This window comes from Pimephales promelas, chromosome 17 (assembly GCF_988280905.1).
Source record: "Pimephales promelas chromosome 17, fPimPro1.hap1.1, whole genome shotgun sequence".
In the NCBI taxonomy this organism is placed as follows: domain Eukaryota; kingdom Metazoa; phylum Chordata; class Actinopteri; order Cypriniformes; family Leuciscidae; genus Pimephales; species Pimephales promelas.
In genome coordinates this window covers 8,701,469-8,720,759 of record NC_142785.1, presented here as the reverse complement: position 1 = coordinate 8,720,759, position 19,291 = coordinate 8,701,469, and the positions used below count along the sequence as shown (strand labels likewise).

Genomic DNA, 19,291 nt, shown 5'->3' with positions numbered 1-19,291 from the left:
ACTTCAAAAAGGAAATATAACTTTTCGTTTAGGAGCAGAGAAAGAAGTCTGGCTTTTAATAAGAAGTGGCAGTGCAGCGGAAACCAGCTCTTTTCCTCTCCAGCATGATCTCATCCCTTCCTTCGGCACAGTGAACACAATATACAGAGGCTGCCTGACATTGGTAGCAGACAGATCAGCCCAATAATTGCCTCGTCTTTTCAATTTCACCGTGTCCTCCGTGGAAATGTAGGTCAGGGAGCCCATCAACAGTCTGGAGATGAATAGCGCTATATGCAAAGGATGACATCTGTACATACTTCGCTTATGAAAACGTCTAAACTCCCACAACCACTGATTCCCATCAAATGGAGAGAAAAAATTGTGTCATAAATCTGAACCCCAGAACAAAACGAATCTTTGCTAACCAAGCCATCGTCTCTCTCTCTCTCTCTGCCCACGGCTTCCCAGCCTCAAATCCAGTTGCTGTGTCCTTATTTGGACAGTCCCAGGCCAGCCTGCACTGGTCATGTGTGAAGTAAACACTTAGCTCACGATCTGTCTGCACTAGAGCAGAGCTATGGCTGGAGTCAATGGGCCATGTGGTGAGAGAGGAGATCAAGAGTTTCCTGCAACTCCGGTTCGCCTCTTACTCAGCCTGGGGTGTTTAACATGGCTGACAACACAAAGGGCAACTCAAAGACAGATTAGAGCAATTTTGCTGTATAAGTGCACATGTACAGGATCGCACACAGATAACTGCTTTGGTTTTGCAAATGGAAATTACAGGTATTTCAGAAAAGTATCACATGTCTGTGGGTTCCGTGTAATGAAGGCAATTTTGAATCAATGCCATGGGTTTGGTCACTAGTAAGAGGAGTGAAGAGACCAGCAGTGTATGTGTATCTAAAAGACTAAAAAGTAACTAAAAGATGCTAAAATAACAAATTTTTCTGTAGCGCAGCTGTAGTTCAGTTATTCTCAAAACTTATTTTTCTAATGAACATCTAAACTCAACACTACTGTATATTTGTTAATCACATTGTATTGTGCATGAAGCTTTTTAACCAAGTTGAGACAGTATTCAGACACACTCTCCTAAACTATCTTTTCTCTCTCATATTTTAGTTAGTGTTAGGTGAATGATTCATTATGATAAATCAGTTTGTTCATTCGGTTCAAGTAATTAACCAAATGCATACATAAATCAACTAAGGTTCACAGATTAAATAAATTAATCACTTAAAAGTGCAATCCTCACATCTTTTTTTTGTTGCACATTATTTAATTACATGTAATGTTTTCAAAAGTACCAACTTCGGTACCAAGTCGATACATTTGACAACATTTACATGCTCATATTAATGTTTTCAAATTTATATAAATTCTGGTTCTGAAACATAATTAGTTGTATTTTTCTGCCACTTTAATATGAAAATACATTTTAGAGAATAAATACTGCTCTTATCATTTATTATAAGAGCAGTATTAATAATATTATCTTATTGTTATTCATTTAGAATGTTGTCCTAATAAATATATTCAATGTAGTTAGCTACTTTATTTTAGTAGCTAATTTTGAAGCTACTTTTTTTAACTTAACAAAAACTTAAATTCTAATAACTTTAAAGTAGTTTCACTAAAACTGAAGATCAACTAATCAAGCCAAAACGTTTTAGTACAAGAAAGCATTGCTTTCTTAAGAGATGAACAGAAAAGAAAAAAAAAAACGTAAAAAAAACATGCATTTCTTTATGTACAAAAAGAAAACCCAAGTGTGTAAAAACAATGGCATTACCTGCACAAGAACAAAATATGCTCTAAGGTCATCCTTTGTGCGGGGCCTAAAAGTACAGAAACAAAGCCGACAGTGATTCTTTTTTAATCGCATTTTTCTGCAAAGACTTCTTGACCTCTTTTAGTGCTTCAGTGAGCAAACACAATGCACTACTCACCCTTTCCATTCTCTTAATAAGCTATTAATAATTCCCTTCAGGACTGATTTCTGAGTGTCCGCGGGCTGCAAATTAGCCAGATTAAACCAATTTAGTTAAAATCAAATTCAAAACAACAGAAAAAGCACTGTGCACTGGCTTACTGTGTAATTCAATTATAAGAGAGGTTCAGTCAGTTTTTGAATTGGAAAATTTCTTTACGTACCGTGTGGAGCAAGGCATCATAAACAATATTGACAAATTTGATGTTTATTCCTGAGTCTTCAATAGTGTTGAAGGGAGCATTTGCTTCTTTCTAAGGACAACATTACAACATAAAAACATTAGGCACACTTTTTATCCACTTACATTTTATATATACTTCCCATATAAAACGGGTGGTAAAACATTCACCTCATATAAAAATAACATTTTCTGATGAAACCATATGCAGCTGTTCTTTTTTACTCCCTCAATGAGCTCATTGATTCATTTGGAGACCAAAATGTTCAAATGTTTTCCACATATTTCCAAGAGTTCTTATTAAAAACATTGACAATACTTAAAAGGATGTTTCATTCATAAAATGACCATTGTTCAAGAGTCTAAATAAAAACACATTTAGATAGGTCAATTATATGCTATTAGTAACTGTGCAACGAGTGAAATATATACTGTATATATTTTTATTTTTTTTAAGTTTTATATATTAAAAGATTGTTGTTAAATTTTACACATACAAAATTAACAGAGAATTTACAGTGAGCTGCGATTAATTTGGGCCCTTAACAGTAAACTTATATATATTTCAAGCAATATGAAAACAATCAACAGCAACCTAGTTAAAAGTCTACCATGTACTAACATTTAAATTAATAATTTGACACAATGCATTGCACTTATTGTGCACATATCTGTTTATAAATTGTACTTGTTTAAAAAAATACCATGTAATTCACCTTTGGCTAAGCCCCGCCCCCCTTAGTTACTGTTGCTACCTCCATCAAACTTCATCTGCGCTCTGCATGGCTTATGCTGTAACAGCTCTTCCTGCTGAAATGTTATCAAACTTTTATAAAGCACTAAAAGCAGCAAATAAAGTATCCGATAGAAGTAGGCAAAAGGGGCTGCAATATATGCGTTCAAAGGCTATATTCAAGACAGGTGAAACACAAGAAACAACAAGGCAGGCAAAAGCATAACGTTACCAGTCACAGTCAAAAAATGAACCACCGCGTTTCCTACTAATCGAGACGGAGGCTGGGACTAACAATATCAGGGAGCAATACTGTTCATGCAAAGCTGGGTAGGTCTCTATTCACTTCTATAATCGTTATTACAAAGCAAACAGACTACAGCGTCTATTGAGATCGGGGAGTGAGGTTTACTCGCACAGCAACTACTAGCTGGCCTCCGTTACACTAGCGTGTCAACAATCGGTATGAGAATCATAACCTACTGTAAAACATTATAAAACGGTCTAACTAATATAACTTCACTCACAGTAAGGTTAGAAGTAAAAAAAGATGTGCTTGTTGATCTTTGCGGGGTTTAGCTGACTGAGGACATCCACACAGTTTAATCCAAACATGACACTTGTCAGGATTTTACTTCCGTTTTGGGAAGGGAAAAAACGGTCACCCCCCTCCAACCTCTCTGGGAAATGCGTATCTGTGTTACAAACGCCTGAGGCACAACGTTTAACCATATTTTGGATAAAACTACGACGGTAATAGCCTGCCGAGACCAAAAATATGAGACGCCTGTGTTGAAAGTCAATGAAGCGCTGTGAAAAAGTGTCCGACCTCTGTGGGAGCTCGTTCTTGGCTGCGCTGTGATTGGTCAATCTACATTCTAGGGCGTGGTTTAGCCAAAGGTGAATTGCAACTGACAGCTGTAATTCATTTTTGTAATTAGATCTATAATTACACTGTTGACCCTTTCCTTACATCTTAGCCTAGCCTTAAACCTAACCATATCATGAAATGTGTCCATAACCTTACCTGTATCCCACTGTATAGCAGCAAATGGGATTTGCAATGCAACATAAACACAATAACTACTTTATATAGTTATTTTGTACATTATAATTAAAGACACCTATTATAAAGTGTGACCAAAAAACAACACTTGAAACCAGAACACACTGTATTGGGAGCTTCAACACACCTTAAAGGCACCATTGAGTTCCAAAAAGGAGTTGAATGTGATCAAGTAGAAATCATGGACTTGCTTCCAATCCCCTGAGATAGTTGCCCTTTCAACATCGTCCCTACAGCCAGACAAAGACATGGTTAAACATACTGTAACTGATATGTGAATACTATGGGTTACTGAGGGAAGGAGAAGTACGTACTGAAACTCTTTGGCAGTTTTGGTTCGAATGGGAATAATTGGCTCTGAAACAAAACGAGCTTTCACCTCTGGAGGGAGAACATCAATAGAGATACGATGCTTATGTCTCACATCTGGAAATAGTGGGGGAAGTTCTCTCCCTGAAAACAAACACACACAAAATGAATTAGACGGCAGCTCACAAAATGAGCAAGGTGGGCCGTTCATCATGCCCTCTAAGACCCTCAATTATTTGTCAAGCTGTTATCTTACCAGAAACAACTATCAAAACAACGACTCTCAGCATCCCAATAACTACCTGGTGACATGCAATTACCATCAGCACAAATTGTTATTCTATTTAAAGGAACCCTAGTCCTTTCATTATCAACAAATGCACTGAATAAAGCTGATTGATGAGTTAAAATCAACAAAACTATATTGTACTTGTGGACTAGAGTCGGAACAAGCCTCAGGCCCATGTAGTGTCATAGCGAGTTCCCACCCATCTCATCTGTGCTAAAGACATGTTAGACGTGAACACAATTTTGCCTTGTCAGAGACTTGAAGATGAATGCATCACATAGACAAGGTCTTTGATCTCCAAGACAAAGAAAGGAAAACAGCTGCTTAAAACAGTGAAGTGGTTATTAATTCAGAGCAGCCGAAGACAGCTTTGAAATGCAATGAGTTTTTTGCCGTGTTGTAAAAGGGCACTACCTTTAAAATCACTCATGCATATCATTTTAAGGCCATAGTAACCTATGCTTGTGTTACCAGCTTGTAATTAAGTTATCTAACAAGAATTAACCAAAAGTGGCATCACTGGAATGAGTCTGACCTTGTTTAACTGCAGGTAGCAGGAACGGAGAGGAAAAACTATGGCTCCCTGTCTCTCTTTTGTGATTCAGGGTGGAGATGAAACTTCCGTAAGATGGGAAAGGGAGCTTGGGTCCACGATCCAAGCTCTGCTGATGAAACAATCTGAGTTATATTCCAACATTTCTGCAGTGCTGCAGTACACCTATGCACATTTGGCACTGAAAAACAGATACTACAATAAACTATTCTACACAAAACTGACAGATTAACATAAAAAGAAAAATAAATAGTTGGCTACTAATAATATGCCCCTCCCTCTTATTCAAATATTTGAATAAAAAGAAGTATCAGTTTAAAAAAAACAAACATATTAAAACATATTTAAACAATAGTGGATGTAAACAAAAACGTGTTAATTGAGATTGTCACTTATTGCGCAACCAGAAGCACCAGTGCTGTTTTGCAGACACAAATTATGTTTGTGTTCTGTGTGCTTTCAACACTAAGAAAATACTAATTCACTAATTCACAAGCAGTGATGCATTAAAATGGGGGGGGGGGGGGGTCTAATTTATTGTGTTTTAAAGACACAAAAATGCTGCATTCATGATAACATATATTTTTTGATATTGTATATTTGTAAATTAATACCAGTCTTCAATAGCCTATTGAAATGCAGAAAAAAAACACTTACATGGTTTAGTATAGGAGGAAGTCTGTCTCTATCCCTTTCTTCAAGTGGACAGTTATTTTCGCTCATGTTTAGACGCAGGTCCCCTGAAGAAAAGCCTTTCGAGCACAGTTACATGGCTTTTTTTTCTGGGGAAAAAGTACTTTTCCCGTCTGCGTAATCTCAGTCCTCACTTTTCTTTCACTTTGAGAAATACAGTAGCGAGTCCAGTCTGTCTGTTCTTTTTGCTAAGCAGGTGAGTTTTTGAGACCACGATGACCAAAATGTCTGGTATTTGCTTGTCAAAGAGAACAAACGAACTAGGATAATAATAAAAGTAAAAAGAAAAACTACAAATATCTTCGCGACGCTGCGTTTAGTAAGTGAAGTAACTTGTTGAATAAGTGCCGTGGCGTCTGTGTGCAGTCCAGCTGTACGCTGGCGCCATGTTGTTGTGGATGATGATGATGAGGAGGAGGAGGATGATGAGGAGGAGGAGGTTTGTAGTTACGGACTTGGATACGGCCTCTGCCTTAACGTAACACTGGGACGTGCTGCTGAGTCAGATTTATTGCACACCTCTAATTAAAATCTTCTCTAGAAGTAAACATACACCCAGCGAAAATCTATTTTGTATGTAACATCACAATCACAATTTGGTGGTCGAAGAATAAAAAATACTAAGGATGTATAGCCCGCCACATAAAGTGAACACATAGCCTACTGTCCACTAGTGGATGTACTAATGTGTAATATATCTGAGACCATGCAAGTCACTGTGCTGCGCACGAATAATACAGCGTCAGCTTTATTAGTCAGCTTTTTTTTCTCATACCATATTTTTGGGGGGCGTGGCCAAATGTGCTAAATATGGCCTAAAGATGAAACGTGATTTATATGGCTAATATAATATAGGCTAACCAATAATGTAGCACATTGTAATGATGTTAAATGTAATATTACTGTATCAGCGTTTAGAACATTTCACCACACCACCAAAAATATGGTAGCCTGCTGCTATATGAGAGAAATTGACAGGGTAGCCTACATTTTCAGAATCTGTGTGAAATAGCTAATTCTCCAGTGGGTAATCTGAGCATTGTAAGGTTCTTTTTTTTTTAGAGCATTGTTATTGGGGTTTTTCTTCAAAAAAATAAAAATAAAGGAGAAACAATACAAAATACAAATTGAAAAATCCTTCCACATCACAACCCTATATCACACCCCAATCCTCCCTCCCACAGTGCCACTAATAAACCATAAACATATTAAACAAGAAAAAAGCATTTAAAGTCATATTAAAATTAAAATTATTATTAAAGTCATATTAAAATAAAATTATTAAAATTATTATTGTTTCTTCAAACAAAATGCAAATTTTTCAAGAGGTACATAGTCCACATAGAAGTAGTAGGTGGTTTAAAATGTAGCTTCCACCTCAAAGTTAAAAAAGCTAATCTAACAAACCTCAGATTAACTCCCCTTCGTTCATCCAGTAATGAAGTGCCCCCCAACAAGATAATGGGCTCCCTGAGTATATTAATACCTACAACTGTGCCAATTATCTCTAAGACCCCTTCCCAGTAAAACTCAAGGTCAAGACCACAACATGTGTAAAAGTGGCCCTCTCTACACTTTACACCTGGGACATAGCTCTGAATAGTTACTTTTAAAGGCATGTATGTCTTACTGGGGTGAAATAAACTCTGCGTATCCATCACATTAAATTGAATGAGTTTATGGTGGTGGCTATTGATCGACAGAGTCTGAGCTTTCTCGCATATGGTTCCAACTTCCATTCATCATCACTGAATGAGCACTCCAGGTCTTGTTCCCATTTAGATTGCATTGTAAGGTTCTTGTGCATCAGCTTTCTCTTATTGTGACCTTGACGAGAGGTGTCAGAATGAACAAACCATATATTTTGCTTCAGTATGCTACTGCTTTGTTTTTCTATCTATCATAACCAGTGAATAGGAGTGTCTTACATACATGTAGACACATTAAAGTTATAATCTAAGTAATATAGATTAAAGTGATTATAATCTAATTAATACTTATGCTTTATAGGCTGTATTTAATTTGACAATCTATAATTTAAAGTAATAAAGGATAAAACAACAGTTAATAAACTCAGCTAGTCGTATTGACCACCAATAATTAGCTCTGCATCTTTAACAATCTCATAGAACCTCCACTCATGTAACAACATTGCACTGCTGAAACACTTGGCCAGTAGATGGAGGAAGAGATCTGTCTTTGTAAAATGTGAAACGTATGTACGATATCAATTGCAATGATATGGATCTTAGTATAATTCTAACAGCATAACACTGACAGGTTAAGGGATTTAATTTGTTTCAATGAATCTCAATAGGATATTAAAATGATTCAGTTGAAGACGAAAAAAAAAAACATTGTTGGAGAACCACAGAGAACACGAATAGCCTATATAAATAGAACTAAATAGAACTAAAATAAAACATCTCAGAAATGCATAAAAACATGCTACATTTATTTCCTCAATCGAAAAGTTAATGTTAATGTATTTTGAAGTAAAAACAAGGCCCTTCTTTTGCTGAGACCACACTTTTGAAATAATCTCTGTCTTTCAATTTACACTAAACCATCACTTTATTTCTAAATGTGATATATGTTCCGCAGTTGTGACCATGTCAGGCATCCGCCTTAACTGTCTCCTGCCAGTCAGACGAACATTCATTTACAGTAACATGAGTATTCCACGACTTGGACTCTGTAGTTGGTATTGACAAATATGGCTCAGCTCTTAGAACTGGATACACTGTGTCGTACAACTGACCCTGCCAGCATGACATTAAGCCATAGACTAACACCATGCTTTACTGTTTGATTTGTTTATGTCTTTAGATTAGCACGTTTGAAAATGATCTTCTTTATTGATGGAGCAGACATTGAAACCAGATCATAATGTTTTAATTAGCCAGACAGTTTGTACAATCTTTCCATAAATACATCCAGCATATGGACTGAGGATAGATGTTTGGTGATTGCCTTTCCTTCAGTGTCCTAATTTAATGTGGTTTAGGACACAATTGACTTGGACAACAAAAAGCACATCAGCCCTTTAAGAAACTCAGATGTTAATTCGGAAATTCAAAAACGTTTGGAAACATGCCCTATACTATGGAGGCATATGGGTAGCAATATTCAATTTGAAATGTATAATATGCAAAATGACAATGCAATGTAAAATGGCATTTTGTTTTTAAATTTACATTTTACATTACCATTCTAGCAACGTTTGACATTGCAAAATGAAAATGTCAATCACTGCATCAATAAATTCTTTAGCAGATGAAGTGGAGCGTGAACAGAGAAACTGTAGTATTTCCAGATATTATTACGTGTATATTAAAATATAGTTAAGTTGTTGTTTACTTCAGTCCACACTGCTGCATTCGGCGATGTACTATCCATCGACTAACTCCATATAATACAAGGCCGCAATATCTTTAACTTTTAACCCATACATATGATACCCCTCTATGGCCTAGCAGGGATCTCCACGGGTGGTCTGTCTGTCTCCCCACTCCCAGGCCTATCCGAATACAACTGTTCTCCTACCACCTTTAAGAGGTCATGTAGCAGCCAAACGGGTGTTGGCACCTGATAAGGCAGAAAATTCTCCCAGACGTTCCAACAACATACTGGTTCTATCACCTACATACGCGTAATAAACTTTGGAAATACTACCGTATGTTCACACAAATACCTCTGCCAATGATCTGACTTATCCTTGTAATTCGTAAACAAAGAATTTATTATCTTTATATACGGGACGGGTGAGTCCATGGAGGCTTGGCTACCATAAAATAAAGCAACTTTCTTTTTCTGTAGCCTATGGGAGTCGAGAGCTGGTAAATCTCCTGATATGTCCTGTAACTTGATTACAGGATACCACATTTAGAAAGAAGTCCTGTAACTATGTGAAGATGATGCTAAGTAATGTTAATTTCTGAATGTTAATTCAGAATGATGCTGAGTAATGTTCATTTCTAAATGCTAAGCTAGAAGTCTTCTAAGGGCCCCTAACTAAGTTTGTGCCAGGCTGCGACCTTGTCTTCCCATTCAACAAAGTATCTCTACCCCTATTGTAGAAGAGTGCGTTAGAACAACTAAGAAACGGATGGTTTGCTCAGCGCTGTTGATCTGCTGAATTTCAAACAATGCTATACATTTTTGCTTTCCTGTTGTAAAACATAATCTGTTATTTTTGGTTTATAGTTTAATGTGAATGGACTTTTAGTTTGTTTCTATCCACAAGTTTCCTACGCCCCATGAGGCCTTGCGTCAAAAGTGGGCGCGACTTCCGGTTGGAAGTAAACAAAGCGCGATTTGACATGCTTGACACTCGTTCATTCAACAGTTGACAGTCATTCAAGTTATAGCGATCCAAACTAGCTAACGATGTGGGAACACAACCTCAACGAAATTCAAAAGGGTGAAATACCTTTACCCTCCGCAACATTATTAATAATCAATACTCATCAAGGCATGGTGACAGACAGTTGTGCGAGCTGACAAACAATGAAAATAAAAAATACACACTTAGTCATTGTGCTTTGGAGTTTATTCAAAATTATAAATGAATGTGCTGCTTGAATACATTAACTGGCACATTTGGTATTCTGTCAACACAGGCTTTGATCCTGAGTTTAGCTGTAACATCAGTAGCGAACAGCCAAACACATGCTGATAGAGTTTATAGAACATTAAGAATTTAAACAAATGTACACAGGAAAATTCGTCGTCTTTTGGGAGGTGATGGAAACTACAGTCGTTGGCAGGATCACTCTGATTTCGTTTTCAGCTTATGTTCAAAACAATTCCGTTTAAGCCACTAAATTAGTTTAGTCCGGCTATACATACAACCGCGAACAGCACATGTTGTCCCTGAGCTCCGTAACGACATCTCTCATAAAGATCTGCGTCTTTAAATAGTAAAATAATTCTCCGAAAAACAGCTAGCCTCTTCGCTAACTACTGTAACACACAACATACCATTGGAATGCTACTTCCGCCGCGTCACCGGAAGTTTCACCCACTTTATTTTTTACAGGAGCGCCCCTCGGAAACTTGTGGATTAAGTATTCAGTCTCCTTTGTTCTAGTTTCCTGCCAGAGTTTGTCACTATGGTTACTGATATGATGACTCATTCTCTCCAGCTGTGTGTGTTAATTATCATAGCCTGTGTATTTTCCTGGGTTTTCGTTGTTGTTAATGCAAGAACTAAGTTTGGTTATAGTAGGCTAATCTTTCTTTTAATAAAGTTATATTGTTCAATTTTCACACTCATCGCTGGATGAACAGGTTAATTGATTGTGGTATTAATTCTGCTAAAATTCTATAAACCGATCCAATTTTTTATAATTAATTAGAATGATTTATAATTAATTATTCATATTTACCTTGAGCTAATTTACTACAGACAGTTCCACATTTGCTTTTGCAACAATTGTTTCATTATTCATTGAACAATCATGGAAAAGATTGTTTAAACCCTTTCCAATAATGATCTAAGAAGCTTATGCTATATATTTTATAAAAATATCTTTAAAATACCATATTTTGAAAAAAGCGATGTTCTTTTTACATTTAAAAATAAATAATTTCTTTTGGTGGAATTGAATACCCTTTCTACACAATGCAAAGGTTGTCCCATTTTTCTGACTAATGTCTCAATTACACAAACTCTTGTATATATTATTATTAGAATTGTACACAAATCAATACCAAAAAATGACAAAAGAACAGTTTGAAATGTTCATTCAGCATCTGAGATTCTTTCAACTTTTGAGGCAGTATGAAACATTAGTTCTCATTATATGGAATATTTTGTTAATTTCTGATAACAACTATTATACTGTAGTTTGTAGACAGTGTGACTCACTGCTGTGATGTAACATACATAACTGTTTAGAAGGTGATGATTTACTTGTCCCAGACAGCATCAGTTTCATGCCATCTTCAAACACATCTTCTATTACACCACCTCCCATATACATTTCAGTAATCAATGTGACTGTGAGGAAAAGAACATAGAGGTCATCTCCATTACATTAACCCCAGAAGAACTCACTGTTCTGAGAAGCTCATATCCTTTCATTTAGGATTCATTGTTAAAGTGATCAAATATGTGGATGGAAACAACAAGAGGGACTTCAGCTGTGTGTTCTTGACATACTGACAACATGTGTGATGCATCACTGCTGTTTTACATGGTCTCTGTGAAGACATCATTAATATGACTCAATGAGCATGTCATGAGGGTCCTAAAAGGGACCGATAGCCTCACTCAGTGACTGCATCACATGAGGATTCTCACACCATGGATGAGCATGCTGAACTTTCATCTGTATCCTGCTGGCTGGATGCCATTCCAGAGTCATGCTGGACCCTCGTGGAGCGAGCCAAACCCAGCAGGAGGCTTCTGTCAAGGACACATCCTGACAGCTATCAGTTGTCTGCCTGAAGGTTGCAAAACAAGAAATCACTCTTTTTGACAGATTCACAATTGACATATTGGATGATTTAGCATGGCAGGACATAATTCTGTGTTTGATATTTCTCTTATTCACTCATAGAAACTAAGCTATGATACCATCTTTAACATATTCTCAGCTGTACTGCATAATGTTTTGACTTGTTAATCATTGTTGCAGCACAAAGGCACATTTAGCACACTGTGTGTGTGTGTGTGTGTGTGTGTGTGTGTGTGTGTGTGTGTGAGAGAGAGAGAGAGAGAGAGAGAGAGAGAGAGAGAGAGAGAGAGAGAGACGTGTATGGTATCTTGGCTCGTTTTCAGCTTTCACAGTGCAAGCAGCGGAAGTGCTGCAGAATGAAGGTCTTTGTCCAAAAACCAGTGCATTCATTTATGTCCTTTTCTTCCTGTCCTCCTCGTCCTTCTGGCTGTGGTTGAGATGGAAAGATTCTAGCTGGCTGTGTACAGGCCGCCATGCTATGGTTTCGTAGAATTGAAAAACTTGAGTCTGTTGGTTATTTGAATATAGGTTGCATGGTATTTACAGTCATTACGTTCCTGTGTATATTACGTGAATGATGGGACGCCAGAGTCACTGTCCAGCCCTCTTGAGGTGTTGTGGGCTAGTCGACGAAACACTGAGGACGGAAGGTGCCCACTTGAAGACCAGGAGATATCACCAAATCGGCTCAATTCAGACGGTTGTCGTGCTGGTCCACTAGGGAGACCACACTGTAGTTGCAGCCGTTATGTGCGGCTGCAGCCGTTAATGCCGGACAGAAGGGGAGTTACACCACCATATGGAAAGAAGCGTAAATGGATGGAGAAGCATAGTTTACTGTAAAGCTACGTCTCAGTTTTGCTTATCTTGGCGAAGATGAAAACTAAGACAAAGCTTTACAGTAAACTGTGCTTCTCCATCCATTTACGCTTCTTTCCATATGGTGGTGTGACACCCCTTCTGCCGGCGTTAACGGCTGCAGTGTACTTGCCGCGTCAGCACACAAGACGGCTGCAACTACAGTGTGGTCTCCCTAGTGGACCAACACGACAACTGTCTGGATTGAGCCGAGTAGGGGACATCTCTAGGGTCTTCAAGTGGGCACCTTTTGTCATCAGTGTTTCGTCAACTAGCCCACGACACCTCAAGAGGGCTCGACAGTGACTCTGGCATCTCAGAGTCACCCCCCTCCGTCCCCCACTCAACTCAGCCCAGCTTACTGACCTCTACATCCCTCCTGCTCCTGAGACCTAACCGCAATCTCGTGCAACCCAACCATACGCGCCAACCCGTTTGACTAAGGCAATCGAGCCCCACTGGTGCGTTAATGCAGTTTCAGTGCCAACGGTTCCGTGTGGCATACCACCTACCGAAAAACACAATATCTGGCCAACCACCGTCATTCAAACAATATACAAAGGAACGTAATGACTGTAAAAACAATGCAACCTATACAAACAGAGTCTTCAAGAATTCTACGAAACCGTAGTGTGGCGGCCTGTACATAGCCAACTAGAATCTTTCCGTCTTAACCACAGTCAGTTGCTGTTCCTTTCTGCTGCTTCAGATAAGTTCTTTACTGCAACTCTTGGCCACTGAATCCGACGTCTCTGTGGAACTGGGTTGTAGAGTGTGCCACAAAACCTCGACAACCCACTTCCACTGGATAAACCTGGACTCGCCATCCTCGCTGTTCTGCTTCAGTGGCCAGATGAGCATAATGCAATTTCTTCTTCTCATATGCCTCATCTACCGCATCCTCCCATGGCACTGTTAGCTCTATCAACTGAACAATGCGTGCTGATCCAGACCACAAAACAATATCTGGTCGTAGGTTAGTGGTAGCAATCTCAGGTGGAAAAATAAGCCGTTGATCAAGATCAGCCAGCATCTTCCAGTCCCTATAGCAGCTTGCAGTTGTCCTGGGCGAGAATTGGTGTTAACAAATTTTCTTGGTGGTTGCTCGCCTGGGCGGAGGAATATTGTCTTCTGCGTGTAATGTTTTGCAGGTGGCAACTTATTGGTCATACTTTGCTTGCCTTCCATTGCTAAAGCCAAACATTGCAGTATTTGGTCATGGCGCCAATTAAACCAACCTAGGCTAAGAGCCACCTTACATCCTGTCAGAATGTGCCCTAATGTGGCAGGTGATGAACACAAAGGATCCTCATCTACCCAGAGGTTTAGGTTCTGCGGTGATGGGAGAACATTATATGTTGACCTAATAAGGAAACTGATCCTACTCTCTTCCATTGACCAAAGGTCTTGCCAGCCCATCTTGCGTTGTTCCACACTATCCCATCCACTCTCCCTGCTTTGCCTGGGAAATGGTCTTTTTTTACACCTCATCCTCTCCTCCTGCTTTTGCACCTTGTTGACTACCAGCTTCCTCCTTTTGAGCTGTGCCTTGTGCCATTTAGGAGGAACTAAACTGAGCCCAGCCCCCCTCTTCCCTGCTGTACCTGTATCACGATATCCTCAATTTGAAGGATAGCCTTTGCCTCTACTACAGATTTCTTTGCTGACCACTTTCTGCCAGTTTTTTAACATTGGGGCTGCCTCCCCAACACATATGTCACATGGGTCTACTAAGGTAATTTCCAGCCTGACCGTGGCACACTTAAACTCCTTGGTTAAAGCAGAGACTGGCAGCTGCAATATTCCTTTACTATAAAGTCCCACTCAGAGCAGCATCGAACTCCCAACCATTTAAACTATTAACGCTTTCAGCTTATCCACTGTTGTTAAAGAAACCTTGTACACAGTCAGTGGCCAAAGCAACCTCGGCAGCAGACCAAACTGAATGCACCAGAGTTTTAGCTTGCCTGGTAGAGCACAGCTGTTCATGCTCTTCAACCCTTCCATTGCTTTTCGTCTAACTTCTCCCACTCGAACTGTGTCCTTCAGATCCCCATCGTACCATCTCCCAAGACTCTTCACTGGCTTTTCAGAAACTGTTGGTATTGCCTCACCATTAATGAAGAATGTTTTATCTACTACCTTTCCTTTAACTATCGAGACAGTCCTTGATTTAGAAAACTTAAATTGCATTCATGCTCATTCAATATTATCTGTTAACTTCCCCAATAACTGATTAGTGCAGGCTACTATTGTAGACATGGTTGTCATGTTGAAGGAATACAAATTTATTAAATGTTTCATAAAGGTTTAACAGTATTTTCAACTGAAAAATGTATACAGTGTTTACCATTTTGAGGCCAATAAGATTAAGCCAAGCATTCCAGGTGTCACACATTAGCTTTTGTCTTTATGCGCTTCCTGGCCATTAAGTTCAAGATTCAGCTTTGCTTTTGTAATGGTAAAAGTGTGACCACGCTGGTCAGACTGATTAGATTAGCGTCTCTGGTATGCTGAATCATTTACATTTGCTTTGTTTCAAGAGACTCCTCCTCAATTTAACTCCTCCAGATTAGCATCTCAAGGCACAGAAAACTAATATGCTGATGAACTGAGGTGCCTGTTGAATCATATACATTTACTTTTGTTTCAGTTTCTCCCCCCTCAATGTAAACTCCTCCCCTCTAAATGTATAAATTGTAAGGGAATGTTTTCCCTTAGTTAGACTATCCTTGAGATGACTACAGCGACGCAATAAAGAACTTCTGCATGAAAGATACCTCAAAAGTCTCCTGGTCTCCTGAGTTGCTAACTTTTCTACAAGGAAAGTAAAAGTTTCTTACAATGTCATCCATGTATGCTCTGATTGGTGGTAGTCACATCCCAGAAGCCAAGCACTCTCCTCCTACTACCCATCTTGATGCCCTAATGATTATTTCCATTGCCATGGTAAAAGCCAGTGAAGAAATGGTGCATCCTGCCATTATTCCAACCTCTAAGCATTGCCATGCAGTGCTGAATTTTGGATTTGAGAAACTAAATTGCAAATCGCCAAAGTAGGCTTTCACTAAATTTGTTATTGACATTGGTACTCTGGGGAAAAAAATAAAATAAAACATTTCAAATGCTGCCCAAAGAAGCTCATGTGGCACTGAACCATATGCATTAGCCAAATTCAGGAATGTCACATGGAGCTCCTTCCTCTCCTTTTTTTGCTGACTGAATTTGTTGCCAGATAACATTGATGTGTTCTAAGCATCCTGAGAACTCTGGCATCCTGAGAATGCCCGCTTTTTGAACCGTCAATGAAGCCATTCTTTAATAGGTAGGTGGACAATCTCTGGACAATAATGCTGAAGAAAATCTTACCTTCAATGTTTAATAGGACGAAACTGACTGATGCTTGTAGCATCTTTTCCTTTAGGTATGAAGACTCCACCTGCTCTGCACCATGCTCTAGGCACAACCCGTTTTTCCCATGCCACTTTTTATCAATTTCCACAAAATTCGCAGAAATCCTGAAGCACTCGTCACCGGGGTTAAGGCCAAGGATTATTTACCGCACTCCGGAGGAGCTGACACCAGAAGACACCAAGAGGCAGACAACCAAAGTGGATTTAAAAGGTACATTTTTATTAAGTTTAAAAGGGATAAAAAAACGGCGCCGTTGGGAGGCATAGTGGGACTGGACTTTCTTTGGTGTGTGAGACCGTGCTCGTGGACGGTGGCGACAAAGGTGAGTTGAGCTTTTCTCCTCCTCACCATGCACACAATTTCAGAAGCCTGGACACAGCTGAGGGGACAGACGAAGATGTCAACGTTCACTCTGTATTGTGTACTCACAGGGCTGGATAACAGCAGGAGGAAATACTCAGTTCAGCAGCTCCGATATACTTCAGCACAGACGAAGATGTCAACGTTAACTCTGCATTCTGGGCTCACAGGACTGGACAACAGCAGAAGGAAATACTCAGTTCAGCAGCTCTATACTTCAGCACAGGCAGGATAACAGATCAGTTTGAAAGAATCTTCAAAGTTATGGGTCAATCTCATCCATCAGAGACTCAAAGAGAACACAGTTGTTTGATCTCACCACACTTGAGCATAAATCACTCTTGTAAATCTTCCCACGTGTTTATTCCACTCTTTCAGACACTGCAAACTCACTCTATCATCACAGCGATTAATCAACTCGCCTCTCTCTCTTTATTGGATGGATGATCCAAGAACTAACGATCTCAGAGAATGGACATGAATTCAGTGAACTCCCCAGCCGTCACTGTTACTATTCTCACTCTGTCAACAGCATGACACACACTTCCCACAAACACAGGTTAGTCGTACACTGGTGATAGCAAATCTGTGTGGTTTTCTCCAGATGTGATTCATAAAAGGGTGCACAACCTGATCCGGTGATTCGTGAATCACACGAATCCTACTACGGGCTTTCACTCTCGTTTCTTCCAGTCTTTCTCACTCTTCCCCTAGGTAATTTTCTTCATTAACTTCGTTGCATTGCTGTTCATGATTTTCTTTTAAAGGTTCACTTAATGAGCATGCCTCAGGAGACCCACGTGGAGCACCGATCCAGCCTCAGACCTCAACTTTCCCCACTACCGCCGCTTACCGTCACTGCCATACTCTGCTTGAGCACTCGTGTGGAGCTTTCCCACTGCCCACACCATTCTCTCCATGCTTCAAGCCTCTCTCTTTATAAACATGTGGTTCAATGAAGCACTACTCATTGGCTTCAGCTGGCGCTCATTATAGTCAGCAACCATAATGTGTTTACTCACATAGACATAATAAATACATAGACGCCCTATTGGCCACTGGAGTGCACGTCAACAGCGCCGCCATATTGGGGAGAGCAACTTTCCCATATTTCTCATACTGAGAATTGAGAAAAATGTCTGTTTTGTTTGCTGCTTATTTGTATTTGGTCATGATTTAATAAGTAATAGTAACGTTCAGACAGTGTTGTAGTCGAGACCACCTCACTCGAGTCCGAGTCGACACCGAGACCAGAGAGAGTCGAGTCCGAGTCAAGACCGAGTCCATAGAGAGTCGAGTCCGAGTCGAGTCCGAGACCAGAGACGGTCGAGTCCGAGTCGAGACCGAGACCAGTGAGGGTTGATTACCTACATTACTTTTATTTACTTAGAGAAATCCTTTTTTTTTTTTACTGAATTTACTTAGAGTTTAAAAAATATGATTAGTTTAGGGTAAAAAGGCCACATAGTAGGTGGTGTTAAAAGTAATTTTATTACAATTTGTCATGCGCAGTTGCGCACTAGAAAATCACCAATCACTGGGCGTGTAAATCAATTTAAAGAAATATTTTATTCACATACATTAATAATTATGAAAAATATTTTTAATTGAACTTGAGTGGACTCGGGAATAATTCCGAGTCCTAAAAAAACAAATGTTCGAGTACGAGTCAATTCCGAGTCCAAATGGACACGAGTCCATGACAAGACCAAGACCATTAAAATATGGTCTCGAGACCGAGTCCGAGACGAGTCCGAGTCTCGAGTACTACAACACTGCGTTCAGAGGTTAAATTTGAAAATACTACTATTATTGTGTCACAAAATGTAGTTTTAATAGTTTTCAGTTGACAATGTAGTTGTTTAAAGCTCAAATATGTGGTCTGTTTATAAAAATAGCACGCTCGTCTCCCCCGCCTGATACCTCGACCAGTGCTTCTGACGCCTGGCTCGGATGTCTCTTGTCTAGTGGTTAAACATGAGATATAATTCGTCTTGTGTTTATCTAATGGGCTATCTTTGGTCTCATTAATCTATGGTTCCCTGGTAAATCGTTTTGGCTGAGGGCAAAGTGAAGTTGCATAAATTTATATTTAGGCTATTTTAACGTTGTATCCTGCTGTATGTTTGACTGAAGCTACTTCTGTTATAATGGATAGCCTATTACTGATCAATAAAACAGAAATTTAACAAAAAGAGTTAAATATTATCCCTTGTATGGTGTTTGGGTCTGTTGGACCCGTTTTCATTTTTCATCAAAAGAAAAATGATACGATTAATTATTTTTTCAAACTCAGACTCATTGGCCTTGGCTCATTTTTTGTGAAGAATATATATCAGAATACATTTTCAATGAAAACACAATGTATACATACACCCCCCCCACCCCCCCCCCCG

At 39.2% G+C, this 19,291-nt stretch overlaps 1 protein-coding gene across 2 annotated transcripts in view; it reads right to left on the bottom strand.

Annotated features, from left to right (window-relative positions):
- The window catches only part of hectd2 (HECT domain containing 2), a 30,850-nt gene extending 24,631 nt beyond the window's left edge, over positions 1-6,219 (bottom strand). Inside the window, exons 1-7 of one of the 2 annotated variants that reach the window (XM_039674482.2) lie at positions 5,764-6,219; positions 5,089-5,218; positions 4,270-4,408; positions 4,083-4,185; positions 2,140-2,229; positions 1,935-1,999; positions 1,778-1,823 (exon numbers count right to left, since the gene is read on the bottom strand). In XM_039674482.2, the coding sequence (XP_039530416.2) occupies positions 1,778-1,823; positions 1,935-1,999; positions 2,140-2,229; positions 4,083-4,185; positions 4,270-4,408; positions 5,089-5,218; positions 5,764-5,829 (639 nt within the window). In that variant the 5' untranslated portion in view covers positions 5,830-6,219. The remainder of the gene's footprint in view (positions 1-1,777; positions 1,824-1,934; positions 2,000-2,139; positions 2,230-4,082; positions 4,186-4,269; positions 4,409-5,088; positions 5,219-5,763) is intronic. The other variant, XM_039674483.2, reaches the window with a different exon arrangement.
- Between the last annotated feature and the right edge of the window lie 13,072 nt (positions 6,220-19,291).